The sequence below is a fragment of the Ambystoma mexicanum genome, chromosome 14, assembly GCF_040938575.1.
Source record: "Ambystoma mexicanum isolate Mex_15411 chromosome 14, UKY_AmexF1_1, whole genome shotgun sequence".
Classification (NCBI taxonomy): domain Eukaryota; kingdom Metazoa; phylum Chordata; class Amphibia; order Caudata; family Ambystomatidae; genus Ambystoma; species Ambystoma mexicanum.
Genome location: NC_090940.1, coordinates 427,858,313 through 427,879,722, shown reverse-complemented (window position 1 = coordinate 427,879,722; position 21,410 = coordinate 427,858,313). Strand labels below are relative to the sequence as shown.

At 47.6% G+C, this 21,410-nt stretch overlaps 1 protein-coding gene across 7 annotated transcripts in view; it reads left to right on the top strand.

Moving 5' to 3' along the window:
* Positions 1-21,410, top strand: part of YLPM1 (YLP motif containing 1) — a 1,127,325-nt gene that overhangs the window by 6,739 nt on the left and 1,099,176 nt on the right. For all 7 annotated transcript variants that reach the window (XR_011283753.1, XR_011283754.1, XR_011283752.1 and 4 more), the window contains exons 2-4: positions 10,385-10,603; positions 10,994-11,173; positions 19,529-20,256. Coding sequence is in view for 4 of the 7 variants with exons in the window: in XM_069637605.1 (XP_069493706.1) it covers positions 10,385-10,603; positions 10,994-11,173; positions 19,529-20,256 (1,127 nt within the window). In the remaining 3 variants the exon portion in view is untranslated. The remainder of the gene's footprint in view (positions 1-10,384; positions 10,604-10,993; positions 11,174-19,528; positions 20,257-21,410) is intronic.

Sequence of the window (21,410 nt, the reverse complement as noted above, 5' to 3'; positions counted from 1 at the left end):
TGAGGAAAGGGAGAATGCCACTAAGGTCCAAGAGTCGAAGATGATCCGGTTTTGGCCTCTTGGCATGGTGATGGCCCAAGGAGGGCGGCCAGAGGGTAGGAGTAAAACAGCGCACATCTGTCCCAATAAGGATCTGTCTTGCTGGCATTGAGGCAGAGGTTGTTGGCCGCACACCATGCCTGGATAGCGGTCAGACAATTTGGATCAGAGTGGAGGGAAAGGTAGTCGAAGGAAAGCTGTCTCATCAGCATAACACTTGAAACGAGGGGAGATTGAAGTGTGCAAGAGGGGAGAGGGTAGGTATTGAAGAGCCACTGTGTTAGGCTGGACCCTTGCTGGTAGAGCGATGGTAGAGGAGAAAAGGCCCAACTGGGAAGGGCGGTTAGTGAAGCTAGTCCAGTGCCTGGTCCGTGGTGCGGAGTGGCTAACAGATGTTTTGAGGATAGAATGGTTGACCGTGTCAAGGGCAGAAGAGAGATGGAGAATGAGAACAGCAGGTGAATTAGTCAAGATTTGCAAGCATGTATTCACGGGTGTTAAGGAGAGCAGTTTCTGTGCCTCATATGCCTGGATTCCAGGTTGATGGTCATGAATGCGACCAACAAGTTAAATATGAGGGATCATTTGGGAGGACCAACTTTTCTGAGTAAACACAGGAATGGGGTGGTGGAAATAGGGCGATAGATGGGCAGGGGAGGTCGGTCGGCAGACTGCTTTTTTAGGAAAGTGTGCACAAGGGAGTGCTTGAGGAAGAGGGGGCAAAGTGCCAGTGATTGGTTGGAGTGGTTGCAGAAATAGTCAAGAGCCTGGCTGAGAGCAGATACGTTGTCCTTAATAGTTCTAGAAGAGCAGGGGTCACCTGTTTGGATGAGACTTTCATAGAGCGGACCACTTTAGAGACCTCATGTGTGATGAGTAGGAGGGTGGAGAATGCAGTGACGGGGCAGGGGTGTAGATGTTGGGGTGGTGGAGAATGAGGGCATAATGTCCTGTGTTTTAGATGTGACATGCAAGACAAAAGCGGAGACTGCAAATGGATTGCCGAGAGATTTTGATAGTTCAGCCTTGTTAGTGTCTGCAGAGAACGGCTTGGATGTATGTCCTCTTCTTGGGGTGGATAGAAAGACAATATTGTCTTTGTGGTAGGCTACAGGTCAGTTTGTCGGAATGCGCCTGGGGTCCGTCAGTACCGCTCAGCAACTCTGCAATTGCGTTTCAGTGATGCTAGATCGAAGTCATACCAGCTGTTGCTCTTGGAGGCAGGCATCAGGTGGATCCTCATGACTCATATCGAGGGTGTTGGAGATGGTGAGGTGAAGGTTAGCAAGGCTAGGGTCTAAGGGAGTGTCAGAAGCAGATGGGGGGGGGGTGAAAGTATAAGCAAAGCAGCGACCGGCACTCGCTTCATTAGTCGAATGATGGTGAAGGAGGCTGGCAGTGCGGGGCTGACTCGGGCAGAGGGCCAAGGGACCCAAGCGAGAGGATTGGTCAGACATGGGGAGGGGTTGTTGACTAGATTAGCGATAGGGATGGCTCCAGAAATTAAGGCAACCAGAATGTGACTGACGGAGTGGGTTGGGCTGGATGCAACACTAGTGGGGGGGGGGGCGTCGGAGGTCACAGAACTGTGTGGTGGCTGAATCAGGAGAGTTGATATTTTATTTCTATCGCGCTTGTACACACGTCTTTTAGAGCGCGACAAGGCAAGTGGAGGGAACGGGGGAGAACAAAACAGCGATCTTACTAGGAAGGGGGAGAAGTAGAAAGTGCGAAGCAGGTGAGAAACAGATAATAAAGGCAACAAACAGTGGTAGTGCAGCCAGCAATTTGCAAGTGCTAGGTTTAAGGCAGCAGAAAGGGTAGGTCTGATAGGTGCAGGAAGAAAAGGGGTGCTGTATGGGTACAGATACAGACCCCAGTGCAAGGGGTGGCCCGAAGGCAGTGTGGGAGGGTGAGCAGGTACCTGGGCCCGGTGGCCATGTGCACAGTGCCAAGAGAACAGATCCGCAGTGGAGCGAAGGCAGAAGAAGGTCTTGGAGGTGCTTCCGGAACCGGAGCTGGTTCTCAAGTTTTAGAGTGGCAGGGAGGCTGTTCCAGAGGGAGGCCCCAGCCGAAGACAGACAGATCTACCCCCAGCTTGTTTCTTTGAAAAACGACTCACCCTGAGGGAGGTAGAGGAGTGAAGAGCTCGAGAGGGGGGGTATTTGCAGAGGGATAGCTGAAGGTATTTTGGACCCATGCCCCAGAAAGCCTTGCGTACAATGCAGAGGGTTTTGAATTTAATCCTTGCATCCACTGGGAGCCAATGGAGAGATACTGTCCCGGGGCTTGAGGCCAAGGACAAGTCTCGCAGTCCTGTTCTGGATTAGTTGCAGAGGGCGGAGCGTAGAGGCGGGTAGATTTAGAAAGAGGCTGTTACAATAGTCCAACCTAGAGATAACCACAGCTTGGGATGCCATGAGCTTCTTGGGGAAGGAGAGGAAAGGCAGAGTACCCCTGAGGAGGTGCAGTAGGAAATTTGACTTTTTAGAGACCTCAGATGTGGGCGGTGAAGGAATGGGTGGAGTCAAAGATGACTCTGAGGTTCTTCGCCTCGCAGGTGGGGGTAGGAGGAGGGCCAAGGGAAGCGGGCCAGAGTGAGGGGAAAGGATGGTGAAGGTGTGCCGATGAGAAGGATCTTCTTGCTGGCATTCGAAGATCATTGGCGGCACACCAATCTTGAATGGCAGTTAGGCAATCGGAGATGAGAGAGGGAGAGGAGGTGGCAGAGGGCAACCTGAAATTGAGTTGAATGTCAGCGTAGCATTGGAAATTTGAGCAGAAAATGGCAATGCAGTGGGCGAGAGTTGCCAGGTATTGGTTGAAAAGCCAGGGCGAGAGATTAGACCCCTGGGGAACACCAAGGGTAGAGAGGAAGATGGATGACAGTAAGGACCCGAGTTGGACCTAGAAGAGTCCATCAGAGAGGTCGTCAGCCAGGCCAGAGCCTGATCAGTGATACCCAGGTTTTCACTGAGACGGTTGAGCAGGATGGTATGGTTGACCTTGTCGAATGCAGAAGAGAGATGGAGGAGGATGAGGACAGAGGGAATGTTAGTCATGGTTGTAGAGCAGATCTTCACGTTGAGGTGGACATTGAAGTCACTGAGGAGTTTAGAGGAAGAGGTCCAAGGGGAGGAAGTGAGGTCGGCCCATTCAGAGGGGGTGAAATGGGGCTGGTAAATGGTAGCGAAGGTGAGCGAGAGTAGGGGAGATCCCAAGCCTGCAGGTAAGGCATTAAAGAGTAGGGTTGGGTAGTTCTGATGGAAGCTGGGATCTACTAAGAGAAAATCGGGGCCACTCCACCTCCGGGGTGGTTGGGTGGAGTTTGTAGCCCTTGGGGAAGAAGTGTCAAGAGCAGTGAGAGAGCTGGCATTGACTCATGTCTCGGTAAGGGCTTTCTAGAAACTGAGTAGTTCTGGGACTGGGGAAACCCACCCATATCTTCTCTGGAGCCTCTGTGGTCTGCATACTTTGGCCTGGCAGGTTCCGACTAACTCCCATCATCCCTGGCCGACATCAAAATGGTATGGTTGTATGGCAGTTTTAGGCCAAAGCACACAGTGAGCCATGGGTTAGACTTCCGCTCTAGATGAATGGAGTTGAGGGCAAGTGTAAAGGGTCACCTGGAGCCTCTACCATGATTGTGGTATTGGTATTCTTGACTTTGGAAAAATTCTGCATAGCTTTGCATTTTTCTCAGGCCAGGTGGATCAATCTTTAATTGACAATGGTTTAACAAATAACCAGAAAGGGCGAGTTTATGCTGCGTTTGTGTGGCTGCTGATGCCGATTTTTGCCCGTAAATCAGCCATCTTTCCTAGTAGTATGAGTGTATATGACTACAAACGAACAATATAGTTGATATTGGTTCAGATCATTGTCAAGATTACAAAGTGATACAATGTGTTGGGCAGTGCTCGAGATAAGATTTGAGTTTTGTACGCATTATTTGGCAAGTAAAATGACTTTTTGGGGAGTAAAAAAAAGTCCCATTTCACCCATGGGAATATTTTTCGTAAACATGCAATAATGGGATAGCTATAGAACAGAAATGTAAGTATTTCTTTGCACCTAGTTATCAATGCACAAAATGATAACTGCTCTGTATCGGGTAGGAATAGAAGTCTGTTTCAGTGGTACTATGTACTACTGGTTCAAACAAACCATGCAGGGGTGTGGGTGAAATCAGAGCGGTAAGCTCCTATTCCGGTTTCACTTTTTTGGGGGGGGTATTTGCCAATTGTATGGGTGTGAAAGTGGCCAATACGTAACCTGTATGACTGGTGTTACATATGTATTTATAAAGCCTATGGTGAAGGATCATGGAAGTTGTTCAAAACATGGAGAGCAGCAGGTTATAAACCCCCTGCTTTTAGGTGCTGCAGTATCCAGTGTAAATCGAGCATTGGCTTCATCCAACATCTCCTTTTTATGCTCATTTGATTCCGGTTCAGATCCACTGTCTAGTTTGTATCTTAATTGTATTTAAGCTGTTAAGTCCTTGGATGGAAAACTTGATTTGAAGTGGTCAGGTAGGAAGACTATATCCAAATACCAAATTTACTTGTATGTTTGTTACTGGAAAGGTGCCACCTCCCTCAGCAGGGTAGCCATGTTAATTTCATAATAAATGTCATGTTTGTGTGCATCTGTTGGTCTCCATGAACACCAGCCTGGCTTCAGAGTGGTCAGAGGCAGGGAAACTGCATTTCTGAACAAGCATGAAGACTTGCTCTCTGATCTCAATTCCAGCTCTCCTTCTGTTCTCATCCTTTTTGACCCCTCCTCTGCCTTTGATGCGGTCAATCATGCCAGCCTTATAAATCGGCTCTGTGATACCCTTGGTATCACAGACCTGGCTCTGGGCTGGTTGACCTTCCTTTGACGGACCCACCTACGTTCAACTGGGCCCTTCTCTCTCAACCTGCTGTCCCCCTTGGGGCTCTATCCCCTCGCCATGGCTTTTCAACATCTACCTGGCCCCTCTAGCCCATTTGATCTCCACCTTCTCTTCAACACTTGCAGTGTTATGCAGATGACCTGCAGCTCTCCGAGTTTCCCTCTCCTTCTCTCCACTCATCACAAAACTTGCCAAGAAGGCCCACTTTCAGCTGCACCTCCTCATGGGCTTTCTCACTATCGCCCAGAAACTCCAGAGCTCTGGTCCTCTGCAGGTTGGACTACTGCAACAGCCTCTTCCTCAATCTGCCTAACTCCCCCATCAACTTATCCAGACTAGGACTGCAAGACTTATCCCTTGCCTCAAACCCAAGGACCGCATCTCCAGCCCTAAAATCTTCACTGGCTCCTGTTTGATGCGACGCTCAAGTTAACGACTCTCTGCGGCATCCACATGGCTTTCTAGGGCCTGGGACCACGCTAGATCCAATTTTCTCCTAAATGCCTTCCTGCTAGAGCTCTTCGGTCTTCTAGCCCCACCTCTCTGCAGATCAGCTGCTTTTCCAAGCAGAAAGTGGGGGGTAGGTTGCTCTCCTCTGCCGGTGCTTCCTTCTGCAATGGCCTCCCTGCCCCTCAGACTTGAGACGGATCTCCTTAAGTTCTGGTAACTTTCAAAGACCTTCCTTTTCTCTGGATCTTTAGCGTGCTGAGCAGCCAGGCTTAGCTTGCGGGGAAATGTGAGCAGTAGTGGAGTTACACAAAGATTCAGTTACAGGTATTCAAATAAACTTACATTCAAGGTTTCTTGCATGTACAAATTTATCAGTCAGTTATAAAGCCTTCTTTAGAAGGGAGCAATATACTAGTAACACAAATACGCTTCACTACTGTACACTCTTAGATTCTGAATCAGAAAAGACCCTTTTGGGATGTCCCACAGACCCAACCTAGGGGTCTGGGGACATTAATATCTTACTGTTGGCATTCAGAAAACTCTTAAAGTTGGTAGAAGGCAAATGTTATTAGAACACAAGCTATTTCAATTATTCTTAAGCAGGGCAAATACTTTTAGATCCCTTTAGAGTCAAATAATTCAATAGGCTAAGCCAAAGTCAATGGGCAAAAGTCTTGGATACGATGAAGCGCTTCTGCTAAATAAATGGGGGAAAAGTCTTTGCACGAGTTCTTAGGCGTCTTTGATGAAATGAAGAATCAAATGTAGTGTCACAAGCTGATAAGAATTGTGAGTTGTGGAAGTTAAAAGCACTTCTACAGCAAGAGGTAAGTTCTTAGACTTGTTTTACAGTACCTTAGCAAAGAAGAAAATATGCAGCTGATGTCTTCTGTTCCTGTACAGCTCTGCAGATCTCACTGTTCCTAGGCCTCAGTTGAGGGAAGATGTCGTGGGCGGGGCTCCTGCAATGCACTGGCACTATCAAAACTAGCAACCAGCAAACTTCACTTTCAGTGGCTGTTTCGCGTATCGGCTCCTTGCTCTACCGCAAATAGCAACAATACGGTTCCTGGCTGTTGTGGTGGACTTTCCTTGCTTCTGCGGTCCCGCACTCTGTTGAGGGGGCTCAGGCTTGGTCAGCCCTGCTTCTTGGGAGTCCGGAGGATCTTCCAAAAGCTATAGGCCAGCTTAAAGGCAACGCACACAATCTGGTGTTCTCTCCCTGGCTCTTCGGTTTCCAGCAGCACTCTGTGGCAATTCAAGCAGCTCCGAGATGGATGTCCAGGTGGCTCCCTTTGGAGTTGGTTGGTCCCACCAACTAAAAGGTCCTTGCAGGGGCGTCTGTCGATGTGAACTTGGCGTTTCGACACTGCAGCAGGGCTTCACTGGGCAAACCAACGGTCCAGGAGTTGAAGCAGGCGTCCTCTACAAGCTCTTCTTCGGTTCATTCATCCGGTGGTCGACTGCCTTCCAAGCCAAGAGACTTGCCTATTTTTCAGATCTCTCCCATTCATTCCAGCCTAGCTGTCACTCACCCAGCTGGGTGGCTGTCCTTGCTGGACAGTCAGCCAATCACCACAGAGTTACTTTGGGTCTCCTTGAAGCCTGGCCACAGGGAGTTCTTCCGGCCTACCCCAGTCACTCTGAAGCCAGAGGCGGGTTTCATTCCTGAAGCCCGCCAAAGGCGAAATGAGCAAGAGACCAAAGAAAATCTCTAGAAGGACCTTTCCACAAAGAACTGGCGAAAAAAGAAGACTGGGGGTCATTTTGTCAAAGATGGCTCTATGCCATTCAGTGAGGTATGGGTAACATAAAAATGTTACATGAGGATCCAGACCTAGGGGATACTAAGTAACCCCTCCAGCACTCCTATTGTAAGATAGGGTGTGCTGGGTTTAGAAAGTTAAAATGCTAAGTAAAGTCAATTTCACTTTACTGCTCTGGGAAACAGTAGTTTATCCCAGAGAAGGTAGTTAAACCTTGGGGAAATCTGCAAGACTTCCCTGTGCCACTGCACTTAAGGTGCTGCGTGACAAAATGTAAAAGATGATGCCTATGGAGTTTGTCAGACTCATTACCAAAAAGAAACTGTGTAGAAAATCACATTAAAATACATGAGTGGGAAATAGTCACACTCCCTCCGGGTTAAACAAAATCAAGTCCTCAAAATCAAGCAAAGTTGCTGGGGGTCTCTAAGGTGGAGGGAATCGGAGAATTCTCCATAACACTGCACCCCCATATTACTATAATCATATATCCCCCACAAACAGGGGCGACAGTTAGGGCCATTACCCTTTTCTTCCTCCTTCCCTCTCCCCATCGAATGTCCCTGGCTGCCTCTTGACTGACTGGCTCCTTCAGATTCTTGCAGGGTACCAGGCCCTCTTTGTCCAGTCTAGCCCTGCACTTTTGTCTCTCCTGATTTCCCACCCCTCCCGCCCCAACCTGTACTCGCCCTTCTGGGCCCCCTCCCCTGCACTATCCTGCTCCCTGAGCCCTTCCGGCCCCACTCCTCACTAGGTGCCTCCAAATGCCCCTTGCCGAAGAGTTAAAACGCAACCTGAGTATTGGACCGAATGACGTGGGGGCGAGGTGGAAGGCGAACCTGGATTCTGTAGGCTGCAAGCATGAACTCCCAGCAGTTTCAAACCCGTGGATGTTGAATTGTTTGGATCCCAAGGGGAGCTGTTTCGTAGACGAATCTTTGTGTCCAGGGAGCCAGTAAACCAGGAAGACCTGTTTTGATACTGGCTGCACTTAAGTGTGGATATCGGAGGCCCTCCGTTTTGGTGAATATGTATGTATATAGAATAGATATATATCAATTTCAACCCGTGGTCTGAAATCTGGACCGATTGAGGGAAAGTTTAGATTGGTCTGGTAGTTGGGATTTTCTCCATCGCGATTTACGTAAAATGTAACATCTTTGGTCTCTGTTATTTGAGATTGTTGGAAGTTCCCTTATTCTTTGTCATACCAGATACCGTGTACCCGCACTTCGGTTCGCAGGATCGAAGAATTGTGTCCCAGACTTAAGCATCTGCCTCTTTTTGCCTATGGGTGATTTTTGGTTTGAGGGCAGGGTGTGGGTATTGGCAGTTTCTTGATTTTTAAAGCGTTTTTTTAATGGAGCATCAAGTTTCCCAGTAGGTGAAAGTTGCGTCTGTCATGGCGCAAAGCTGTGGTTATATTTGCTGTAGGTTATATTTACAGCGTGCTAAGCTCAATCTGTTTTTGGTTTTACACAGACGGATTTGAAACCTTACTTCTAGCCATTGCTAGTGTAATTGGCAATTTAGTCTGTTAATCTTCGGAAACTCTGCCTAGCGGGTTTGCAGGCTCAATGGGTTAGGGGGGTGGGGGCGGGGGGGCGTCACTCGAGCATTTGTAATTCTGGTTCTTGGTCAAAGTATACTTTTGGTGTGGCTATTCCCTTACGTGTCTTGCTGGGTTTTTATTTTAGATAACTTATATCAAATTACAATGGTACACTAATGTGGTGTCCATACGAATACTTGTCTCGGGAGGATAGCTCAAGGGCAACGCGCTCGCCTTGGAAGCAAGACGACGTGGAGCAACACAGGTTCGATCCCGGGGTCCACGCTTGGAAACCTCTGGGTAATAAGCGCGTTATAAATAACCACTTACTGTGACTGCTAGGTAGAATGAGCTAGTGATAACGGCATGAATAATGTATTGTTCAAACATGTCTTTGGCGATTCGTACCTTCTTGCTCTGACTTTACAGCGATTGGGTTTCAGCGGTTTGGGGTTATCTGCCACGTGCAGTGTTGCATTTCTGAAAATAGAAGTTGGGCATGTGGTCGTTTCAGTGTTTGTTCTGTATATGATTACTTAATTGATATGTTTTTGGGACCTGCCTCTATAGGTTAGTAAGGAGTTGAAAAACCAACTAATCGGTCAACGAAGCAAATTAGGCATAGGTGAGATTTGGAGAGAAACGCTTATGGTGCACAGCGGTCATGTACTATCTCAAATCCCTTGTGGTAGATTTATCAGTGATATTTGTTCTGTGCTAATTTGGTAGTGTTTGTGAAGCCTCTGAAATGTTTTCTGACAATCGACTGGCCTCAAAATGAGCACTCGGTCTGTTGCGAGCTATTGGTCTGTACTCGCCTGTTTGAGAAAGATTTGTCTTGCTTTATCACACAAAGCCTCTGATTGTAGTAAGCATTGGTGTACATATACCACAACCCTTAAAGGGGTAGTCTGTGTGCCAGTATTCGAAGAGTAGTTCAAACGCTTCACATTTTTTGAATACTGAATTTACGAAGCTTTGATACACCAATTTACAATTTCACGTTTTGCAGCGAAGTGAAGCATACCCATGTAGAATTCAAATGAACATAACGTACACTGGAGTCTGGTGGTTGTCTGGGCAGAAGGATGGTATGGTGGCTATTTTAGACCATCAGCAAAGAAGTCTACTTGATATACTGCTCAGTGGTTTGATCGTGATCTGAAGTCGCCGTTTTCCTGTAAATTTTTCCAGTAGAATATCCAGTGGGCACCTACCTCCCTGTGCCCTATCCCTCACTCATCCCCATATGTGCTGTGCGGTCTGTCGCAGTTGCATATTGTGACGAGGGCGCAGTCATAAGAACCTATTTAGAGATACTGTGGATTACTATAGAACTATGGCCTGCAAGTGAAAGGCTTACTACCTGATACATTTGTACAGTTGAAATAGCTCAAATTATTTGCAACTGCTTTGTTACTAACATTTCCTTGCATGCATCATATCTACACAATGAAGTACGTACTATTTACAGGCAGCCGGAATGTTTGCATTTTCAGGTTTGCGTCAACACCATTTAAACATTTTTTTTATTTTTTTTTTTTTAAATTTTTTAAAGCGCGGGCCTGTGTGGGTAGCCCCTATTTGCTACTTCAACAGTAGCGCAGTACTGTCGTGGTTTTCTTTTGGCGGGCTGATTAGTGTAATGCTTACAAAATTTTTGTTTTTCAGGAACAGCAGCAGAATCAGTTGAACTTGCCGCATCAAAAGAGTAATACGCAGGCATTGGAGACTGGTTCGGGAGATTTGAACAGCACAGCTCAACAGACTCAGTCAGATGACAAAGGGTTGGCATCTGCTCCGGATTCTGCTCCTCTTCCCTCTCAGGGGCCGCCTCCTTTACCGCCCCAGGATGTGGTTGCACCACCACTCCCACCTGATGACGTTACGGTATGAGTCTAGAAACCATGTCCTCACTATAAATCTCCCTAGTCATGACTTGGGTTCTTTGTTTTGCGAAGCTGTCGATGCTACTGTTAAAACGGGGCACACTTGTTTACTTCCAGGGATGGTGGTGTGTATAATGCAATTATATTTTATGATTGCACTGTTGGATTAAAAACTCGTCCCATGTTTTCAAACAGAAAACAGTGATTTTGTAGTACTGTTGATGCGCTTTCTCATTTCGAATATTGTTTTGGGTGGGTACGATTGCAGAGATGTAGAAGGGAATGTTTCTTGAGCGATGCTGTGCTGCTTAGACGTACCATAGTCACTGAATCAATGAAGCTGGTCTCTTTCAGTTTACTTTAAACGGAGTAAATACTTTATTCTTTGTAGCTGGATGACCCCATGGAGCAGCATAGATTGCAGCAGTTGCAAGCAGCGGCAGCACACTGGCAGCAGCACCAGCAGCACCGGGTTGGCTACCAGTACCAGGGAATCATGCTTAAACATGGTCACCTGCAGCAACTTTTACAACAGTATCAGCAAATAATTCAACAGCCTCCACACATGCAGGTGAGCTCTCAATTGATGTGTCCATGTCGATGATAGTTTGTGCAGTTAAGCCCCATTAATGATGAATGACATGTGTAAGATTTTCATACTGATCACAAACATGCACTCAACAAAATATATTCCAATCAACTAGTTACAGAAATGCAAACATTGGCCAGCGGATACAAATAAACATCCAGATTCCATGCCTGTAGCTTAAGCTAGGCTGTTAGTCAGAGCTGTTGCAATGCGGTCATTGATTTAAGGAAGCTTTGTTTGACCCAGACTATGGTGGAGGTGAGGCTATAACCTAGCGAAGCAGAGTAGTTGGTGTGATATGAAAGCCTCACCCTACCACTCTCGCACAAGGAAAGGTTGGTGGTAGGTATCCTTTTGTGGTTATATTGGGAATGAGGCCTCCCGTATCAATGAGTATCCTTACTTGACACCCAATGAGAAATGAAATGTCCAGTAGCCACAACCTGTTCCTACAAGGGGCCAAGCAAGATACATATGTGGCCACAGTTCAAGGGTGTTTATTGAACGATTCGGTTTGCAGGTTGAAAGAAAGCCTAATCTGAACCGAACTCTTAAGATGGGAGCAAGCGTCAACCATCAAAAGAAAATACGGCAGTCCTAGTGGCGTCATGTCCAAAACAAAAAGGGCCTATACTTGGAAGCCTAAAAAGGTTGTGGGATAGTTCTCAAGAAAAGTGTTCTCTAATGTCAGGATGCTTTAGCCTGGGTCTCCCTTCCCCATGTTTTGGACACTGGGGTAAAATAGAAGCTTGGAGCACGGTACATTCTCGGGCCTCTCCAGCACGAGACAATTCCAATGGCTGTTCTCAGGACCGTCAATGGCCAAGTCTTGTTTCTTTAGTCTCTTGCCTTCGGATCTGATATGTTCAAAGAAAAAACACCAAAAGTTCCTTTAACAAATGAAAAAGTTTGTTCCCAATGTTCGCTGGGTAATGGGCCCTGGGCCCCCCTCTTCTGGGCGCTGACCCTTCTCAGTTGTTTTCCACAAATATCAGTTCCTTTTATCAATCGAATTTGGGCGATAGCTTCACCCCTGGCTCTCTCTCCCTCAGTTGGGCTTGGACCCCTATTGACTTAAGCAGGATTCAATTCCCTTGTTTACTCACTGTGGGATTCACTTTCCTTTCTCTCACAATGCTTGTAGATCAGTCTTTGGATTGTACAGAGATTTTGCTCAACCCTCTGTATGACCCCTTTGAGCTATTTCGCTGGCCCTTCTACGGCCTTCTGGTAACTGTTTCCGTCAGATGGGGACCGACCAGTCTCACCCCACGTTGTGACGATTTTCTCCTGCCGCTGGTCACCCCTCAACACTTTTACAGTTCATTAACAGTTCCTTAGAACTTGGTTCAACTTTGCCACCTTGCGGTTCTCACTCAACACAGCTCGGTTCTGATCAATTCTCCCCTCGACTCGCCGGCTGTGATGAACCGCTTGGTCTGGGGCTTTTCTGGAGTCGAGGCCGGTACCACAGGTGCAGGAGCTTCCCTCGCTCCTGCTTATCGGCATAAGCTTGCCCCATGTACCGTTGACATCTGCTGCAAGGCACTGCTATTTTTCGTGGTCTTCGGCTCTTTTCCAAGAAGGTTCTACGGGTCTGGGACGAAAAGGGCAATGTCACTTATCTACTTGCCTCCTTCTTGATTCCTGCCGCCTTGCTCCTTTCCTTGAACTGTTGCGTCTGCGTAGCTGTGCCGCCATGCTGTCTGACATGCTTGTAAGGACAGTTTTTCTGAAGTCTAACTAAGGGCTTAGTAAAACATTCAACTGGGGCAGTACAAGACTCCACTCTTAGTATAAGGCTGTACCACCTGAGTTCATGGTAGCATATACAGAGCAGCCAGGCATATCTAGGGAGGGAGAAAGGGCTGTACAATCAGTACAAGTGAAATTTTCATACAAATGATCCAAAGAAACACTATATGTAAAAATAAAGGATTTATTTAAATACAGGTAGGCCTAGATAAATCTAGGGGTAAGCACTAACACATGAAATCACAATATAAAAACAACAGTATACTTGAAAGTACACAGACCTTGTTTGAAGTACCTAACAGTTCTAGGGAAGTCAAAACCTTTTGATACACATTCAGTATAGGCCACGCCTATTCTTGGGAGTAAAAACCAATGGTTACTTCTTACAATAACATTCAGTAATGCAAGGGCAGTAGACCCTTCCAGTGGTATGACTCTCAGTACAAATCAGTCAACTGGACAATACACTTTTGGTGAATAGTGAAACACTTATTCTAAGTGCAGTAAAAACCTATAACTAATTTTGTCATAAGTTATACTAGGTGAGTAAAAACCCAAGGATGTAATGTACAATTACAGGGGTTTTTGAAATCGGGGAACCACAGATTAAGGTAAGCAGTAACTCTTGTAACTTATTTTGGATACCTCAGGCTACCACAAGGTAACCCACCTACTTTGTTTAACCTCAGAATGCAGGGGGAAAGTAAAACCTAATGTTACACTTTACTGACTAATTATTCTAGGTAGGCAACAACCCAATGCAGAATTACTAAGGACAGGCTAGCAGCAAGTAAATGGTAAATGTATCATGAGTAGAATGAGGGTTGGGTTGGCTAGTCCAGTGTCTACTGTATGACGAAAAAAACGGAGTTAATCATCCTGGGTACTCATGCCAAACTTAAAAATCTCAATCCCTCATTCAAAGCCTTTACCATAGATGGTAACCTCATCCCTGTGTCAAATAACACTAAAACTCTTGATGCCACCTTATCCTTCTACAAACAAACCAATGCAGTAGCTTCCTCAGCCGCATTCACCTGCAAGCTGATCACAGCATGTAGACCGTTCATCTCCACACCCAATTGCATTACTCTTGCCAGAGCACTAGTCCATTCCAAATTAGACTACTGCAATGCCCTTTACCTGGGCACTAGTCACAAAAACATCAACAAATTGCAAGTAGTCCAAAACCATGCCATCAGGGCTGCCCTCAACATCCCCAAAAAAGCACACATATCCGAGACCAGACGTAAACTACGCTGGCTCCACGTCGAGCACAGAATACCTCTTAAATCATTGGCCCTCATACACAGTCAGGGCCAACCTTGCCCCAGCATACCTTACAAACCAACTTACACCTCACACCTCCTCAAGACCACTCAGGGCAGCACAAACTAATACCATGATCATACCGCGATTCAAATTTCATAACTCAGGTGGAGCTAGCTTCCCTGTTCAAGCTTCCAAATTATGGAACACTATCCCCGCGCCCTTGCGTGCAGAAACCTCATTCAACCTGTTCAAACATAACACAAGGTGCTGGCTTCACAATTTGGACTCCTTGACAGCCTATCCTCCGGTTCCTAGCACGCTAGACTGATGCCGGCACACCATGTAATTTATGTATATTTTTACGCACTTGCAACACTGTTTGTACCTACTGTAACGTAACTACTGTTGGCTGCTTTTTATTGTAACTGTAACCAGATCTAACTTACGCGCCCATATGCCCCCGGGCCTGGCTGCGCTTTACAAATAAATAAAATGAAAATGAAATGAAGAACTTTTGTAATTGTTCACTCTTAGAATTAGTTACCAACTCTTTACAAGTAAGTAACTTTTCAAAACACTTTTCTTTTCTAGGCAGAAGTCCCAATCCCTTGACAGTCTTTCCCTTATTCTTGGAGCATAAGTGTTCTCAGTGGCAGAAAGGGGGTCACTAGGACTAGTGATCAACAGGCAGTGTCAGAATAGGTTCTTTAGTAGCAAAAGTGAGAGGTCCTTAGGAAAACTGGGCAAACAGGTAAATACTTCACTTTAGAGTTAGAAGAGGGTCCAGGGGCTTCGCAGAAGACACCCTAGCAGCAGTGGGACTGGGTGTACTGGACGAGGGACCTCCCAATCAAAGAAAACGCCACATAGATACAGAGAAACTAACTGGTTTAAGGTAAGACATACCCAAGCCAACACAGTACCTCAGCATTGAAGATTTAGCAGCAGGAGAACTTCAGGGTCTGCAGCCAAATACCCGTCAGTGGATTCCTTGTCGTGGAGACTGAAAACAAGACCTCAGAAGGGACTTTGCAGCAGGGTTCGATGAACACTCTTGGCAAGGTTTCACCTCACGGCTGAATGCGGTTCTGCAGATTTGGCGCCTTTTCAAGGGGCACCGAAGAAGACAGAAAATTGCGGTTGAATTCTTGTCGTTTTAAAGGTACAGCACTCTGGTGAGGGGGCTTTTTGGACTTGATTTGTGCCTCTGCAGATCCCCCAGGATGCCCACGAAGTTTCAGCGAGATTCGGAATTTGGAAGACAGTGCACCACACGGTGGCTTGAGGTCCCAGGGTATTGCAACAATACATGGTTGCAGCAACGCCTGGGATGGCTCAAAGTGCAGGTCGTCTTGACTCTAGTGGGTCTCACCAGACTCTGGTTCGTTTTCAGAGTCCCCAGGTCGATTGGCAGGAAGGGCTACAGCAGGCTCTTGTTACACAGCAGGCTCTCCCGTTGCTGGAAATCGTTTCTGCTGCTTTTCCTTTGTTATCCTCTTCGGTTTCAGTTCCAGTGGTCGACATTTTCAGCTTCAAGGTTCGCAGTATTTATCAGGAACTACAGCACAACCTCTGCTTTCTTTCCCTGCATTTTACAAGAAGGGGCGGTCTGGTTGTCCAATCAGGACAGCCAGCCAGCCAACCACTGGGATTTGTCCCCATTCAAGCAAGGCGTAAAATGGACTACTCCCCTCACTTCCTGCTCTCAGACTGGATCACACAAAGGAATTTCCCACCCAGAATGTCGGGAAAGACAAGAGTTTTGCCAGCAGGTTCCCCCAGCTGGGGAGCATGGGGGACGCATTCTTCTTCCCTTGGGAAGGCCTGTTCCTGTACCCGATCCCGCCGTTGACCCTCTTATTGATATTTATTTCTATCGTGCTTGTGCACAAGTGTTTCAGAGCAACAAGGCAGGGGAGGGGAACTGGGGAGAACAAAACCGATCTTACTAGGTCCAGTGACATTGAGAACGTACAAGTGCATGGGATAGGGGAAAAGTTCACGGAAGGGAGAAATGCAGAGCAAAGGAGGAACAGAAAAATTATAATAAAGGCAACAGTGGTAGTGCAGCCAGCAATTGGCAAGTGCTGGGTTTAAGGCAGAACAGTTTGGTCTGATAAGTGCAGGAAGAAAAAAGGGGGCGTGGGTCTGTATGTGTTCAGATACAGACCCTAGTACAAGGGGTGGCCCAGAGGCAGTGCAGGAGGGTGAGCAGGTACCTGGCCCCAGAGGACAGAGGTTGGCCATGTGCACGGTGCCAAGAGAACAGATCAGCAGGGGAGCGAAGGCAGAAGCAAAGAGGAAGGTCTTGAGGCGCTTCCGGAGATGGTTCTCAAGTTTTAGAGTGGCAGGGAGGCTGTTCCAGGGGGAAGCCGAAGACCGAGATCTACCGCCAGCTCACTTCTTTGAAAAACTGCTGACCCTGAGGGAGTTCGCGGTAGAGGAGCGAAGAGCTCGAGAGGTGGTATTTGCCGAGGGATAGCTGAAGGTATTTTGGACCCAAGGTCCAGAAAGCCTTTTGGACAATGCAGAAGGTTTTGAATTTAATCCTTGCATCCGCTGGGAGCCAATGGACTGATTTCAGAGCTGGACAGATGCAATCCCAGGGCTTGAGGCCAAGGACAATTCTCAGTCCTGTTCTGGATTAGTTGCAGAGAGTAGAGGCAGGTAGATTTAAAAAGAGGCTGTTACAATGGTCCAACCTAGACAACCGGAGATTGGGAGACCATGAGCTTCTGGGGGCGAAGGAGAGGAAAGGCCCAGTACCTCTGAGGAGGGTGCAGTAGGAAGACTTTTTAGATACATCGGAGATGTGGGCAGAGAAGGAAAGTGTAGAGTCAAAGATGACCCAGAGGTTCTTAACCTCGCAGGTGAGCCAAGGGAGGCCGGCCAGAGAGTGAGGGGGGGGGGGCAGGACGGTGAAGGTGTGCTGATGAGAATTATCTGTCTTGCTGGCATTCAGAAAAAGATCATTGGCGGCACACCAATCTTGAATGGCAGTTAGGCAATCCGAGATGAGGTGGCCGAGGGCTGCTTGAAAATGAGTTGAGTCAGTGTAGCACTGGAAACTTGAGCAGAAAATGGCAATGCAGTGGACGAGAGTTGCCAGGTATTGGTGGAGTCATTAGTTACTCGGACTGTGCTGGTGCAGGATGATCCTCGTCGCTCCAGTGTGGCAGTCAAATTTGGTACCCAGACCGTGTCGGCGTCCCCTCCTGTCAAGCTGCCAGTGGTTGCGGATCTTCTCGCCAGGGAAGGAGCAGCGCAATCCTGCACTACAGCCCAGGATCTCTGAACCTGAAGGCCTGGGTCCTGCAGCATAAGAGTTCGGTGGTTACGAGCTGCCTGCGGACTGCAGGGAGGATGTCGTTGATTCTGAAGTGTTAGGGACACAAATGGAAGCGTTTGCGACTTGGTGCCAGTTGCAGAGGATGAATCCTCTGAGGGTAACAGCCCCTCAAGTCCTGCCATACTTGTTTTCGTTGGCTAAGTCGGGGCTAGCGCATGCCTCCATCGTGCATCTGGTGGCGATCTCCCGCTACGCCAGGTCTCCTGGACGGTCTTTGCTTTGGTCTCACCGTCTCTTCAAGGAGTTCCTTAAAGGCCTGTTCCGATCGTTCCCGCCGATGAAGGCAACTGCCCCGGCGTGGGAAACCCACTTGAGCCTATGCATCAACCTCCGTGAAGTTCCTGTCTCGGAAAACAGCTTTCCCCTTGGCCATTACCTCTGCCAGAAGAGTAGGTAGGATCCAGGCACTATCCTGCAAGTGGCCTTAACTGACTTTTCACGATAGGAAGGTGGTGCTGCGGACACACCTCTCATTCATGCCGAAGGTTCCATGGGAATTCCATCTCAACGAACCTTTGGTGTTGCCTGTTTTTTTTCAGACGCCTTTGTCGCTGTCTGAAAGGATGTTTCACTCGCTGTATGTGGCGCGTGCTCTGAAGTTCTATGTGGCTCGTACAAAGTTTCCAGAAGACATCTCAGCTTTTTGTGTACTTTGGTCCTGTGAACCATGGCAAGGCCTTGTCCAAGGTTTCCATCATTAGGTGGCTCTCTGGCTGCATCACTCATTGCCGGTTGGCAAATTGACTGGTGCCTGGCCTTCTGAGAGCTCATTCCACCAGAGCTATCGCTGCAACGACTGCATTCCTGTCTGGTGGGCCCCTGCTGGACGTCTGCAGGGCTGCTCCGTGGAGGTCTATGCAGACCTTCACAAGATTCTACTGCGTCGACACGGATTTCAGGGAGGAGTCGCTTGAAGGTGAGCCTTCAGAGGTAAGAGTAATTGCTTCTGTTGAGCCTTGCCACCTCCTGTGGTTGTATTCTTTAATCATGAGCATGTGAATCCATGCCAGACCCCTTGCTGGAAAAGGAACATGTTACTCACCTGTAACTTCTCTGGCATGGATTCACATGCGATTCCTCCCTCCGGCCCATCTGCAGTCATACTGCCACTTTACGTGATGCCAAATCTGAAGATGGCTGCCGGAGCAGGGGCTTGGGGAGAGGTCAGTCATTGGCTGGGGGCAGTATGAACCAGGGTTCAGTGATTGGTTTCTAGGAGAAAGCCAGTTTGTAAGTGAACGTTCTTTTACTGAGGATTCTTGGCCCGGCGGGGAATATTCATGAGCATGTGATCAATGCCAGACCTATGCTGGAGAACAGCTACAGGTAAGTAACTTGTTTCTTAAATCTGTGCATTGCTTTTATGACTTTTTTGTCAAATTAAAGTTAATAAAGTAGATATGACACGCCGACAATTGCCAACGGAAAATATTCCATATTGCTGCAGACTGGTATTTAGTCTCTTTCGGCCATCCATCTTTCCCTGCGTAGGGCGGGAGAGTAAAGTGCTTGTAAATAGGGCTTTGCATGTAATCCTTTTTTCTAATTTACAAGAACGGATATTTTGCAGTAAGGCCATTGTGTACTGTATCAAAGCATATGGAGTCTGCTAGAAGCAGTGAAAAGCGTCTGCTGCAGCAGCATTGTTGGCGGTAACGTGTCATACTGTCATACTAAGAGTGTCCGTCAATACTCAGAACTTAACACTATATGCCAGATCAATGCCTAGCATGTAACTCTAAAACCGAAAAGGCTGCAGAAATACTTTTTGCCACAGGCTTTTCACTTCTCGTCATGTCCAGTAGTTACAAACGTCTGTGAAATAGTAAGTTCCCCATAAACTTGTTCAAAGCTGCCATAGATGCTCATTTGTGTCGGCAGTTGTAAACTATTAAGTTGACTTGTTGATGTGGAGTGCTTCAGCCACTTAACTACTTTTTCATAATTTTTTTTCTTTAAAGACCATGTCGATAGATGTACAGATACGACACCTCGAAATGCAGCAGGGACAGTTTCTTGGTCTTTTCCGGGAATGGGAAAACCAATTTACCCAGTGGCAAGAGCTTCTTCGCACCTATCCGCACAAGGACCAACTCCAGGAGTATGAGAAACAGTGGAAAATCTGGCATGAGCAGATGAAAGTCACCCAATCCCATCTACAGGAGAAGGCTAACTCGCTGCGGACTATGCAGAACCCTTACATGAGTAATCCCTACATGGCTATAATGCCTCCATTTCCTGCATACATGCCACCAACTCCCATAATGCCCCCATCTTTTCCACCAATGCCTCCAGTTACACCCGCTCCTCCTCCTCCTATTCCTCCTATTCCTCCAGTAGCTATTACATCTGTGCCACCGCCAGAGCCAATAGCTGCACCCCCATTAACCGCCCCACCTACAGATCTTACTACTGCTCAAGTAAGCAATGCGCTCCCAGCATCTGCAAGCTCCCAGGAAGGTGGCAGAGTACCATTACTTCCAACTCCTGGTATGCCACCGCTTCCAGGTTCTCTTCCATTTCCCCCTCCCCCTCTGCCACTACCTGCTGCTGCTCAAGGAGAGCAGACACCTTCAATTCCTCCAGCTATCCCCACAACCACTGTACCACCACCACCACCTCCTTATGGCGAAGCGGAATCATTGAGGATGACTGGCCCACCTCCTGGATTCTTCAAACCTCCCCCAAGGTAAGAGGGGCATACTTTAAATTTCTGTTCATTAGAACCATCCACATTTTAGTTCATTAATGTTGTTTCGTATTTACAGAATGAGTGATTTGCGTTTTATTTTCCACTGTGTTGGGTTGATTTGTTTAGAAAGCCCTGTAGTCCGTATCTTTTAGGTCTAGGTTCTTGAATTAGGTGCTGCTAGGGTTTCCTTCAAGCTGACCATGTTCTGTGGTATTTGTGATAGAACAGCCCAAGCCTAACTTGCAGGAGGTGAGGTGTGTAGGTTACGGTACACTTCATTTATACTCAAGAATGGCCACACTAGGCTGGAAACTTTCGTCCTCTAGGATCTTTATTTTTTCCACATGTGCATGAGCCAGAACATGTAATAGAAATTTCGATAATTACTGATTCTGGTATTTTCCTTATTGCAATATCTAAAGTGATTCAGTGCTAATTTAAGGCAGTTTACCAGCATCTGCTAATTGGGGTCTTGCCACGCGAGCACCCCGGTGGGAGGCCGGCTGGCGATCTTAGTCGCCGTGTGGTAGTCCCATCTCCCTGGTCCACGGACGCACTCTGGAGTTCTTAAGGTAGTGTCCCCGTATTCCACCAATGGCCAGGAAAGAAAACCACGTCCCACAACTTCTTCTACAGGTACGAGCGATGCTGAAAAAGGGTGCGATGGAACTCGTCCTGAAGAGGCTCCGGAGTGTACTTGCAGTACTTAGTCAGGAAAAAGACCGGTGGTTGGCGGCCCATCCTGGATCTCCGCCTTCTCAACAAATCAAGTCCCAGAAGTTTTGGATGGTCACCCTCCAGCACATTCTGGGAGGATGGGGAGGATGGGGGGGGGTGGGGGGGATTTCCTGTTGTCGCTGGACCTATAGGGTGCTTATTTTCACATCCCCATCCACAAGGGGCATCAAAGTTTCTACGCTTTGTGGTCCAGGGGAAACACTATCAATTCAAGGCCCCTCCCTTCGGTCTGGAGTTGGCGCTAAGGGTCTTCAAGTGCCCGGCGGTGCAGCTGCGCGTGCAGGGTGTCCACGTCTACCCGTACCTGGACAATTGGCTCATCCGAGCGAAGTCAAGGGAAGTCGCCATCGAGCACACAGCGAGGACTGTCTGCCTGCACACGGAACTGGACTTCTCGATAAACAATGCAAAGG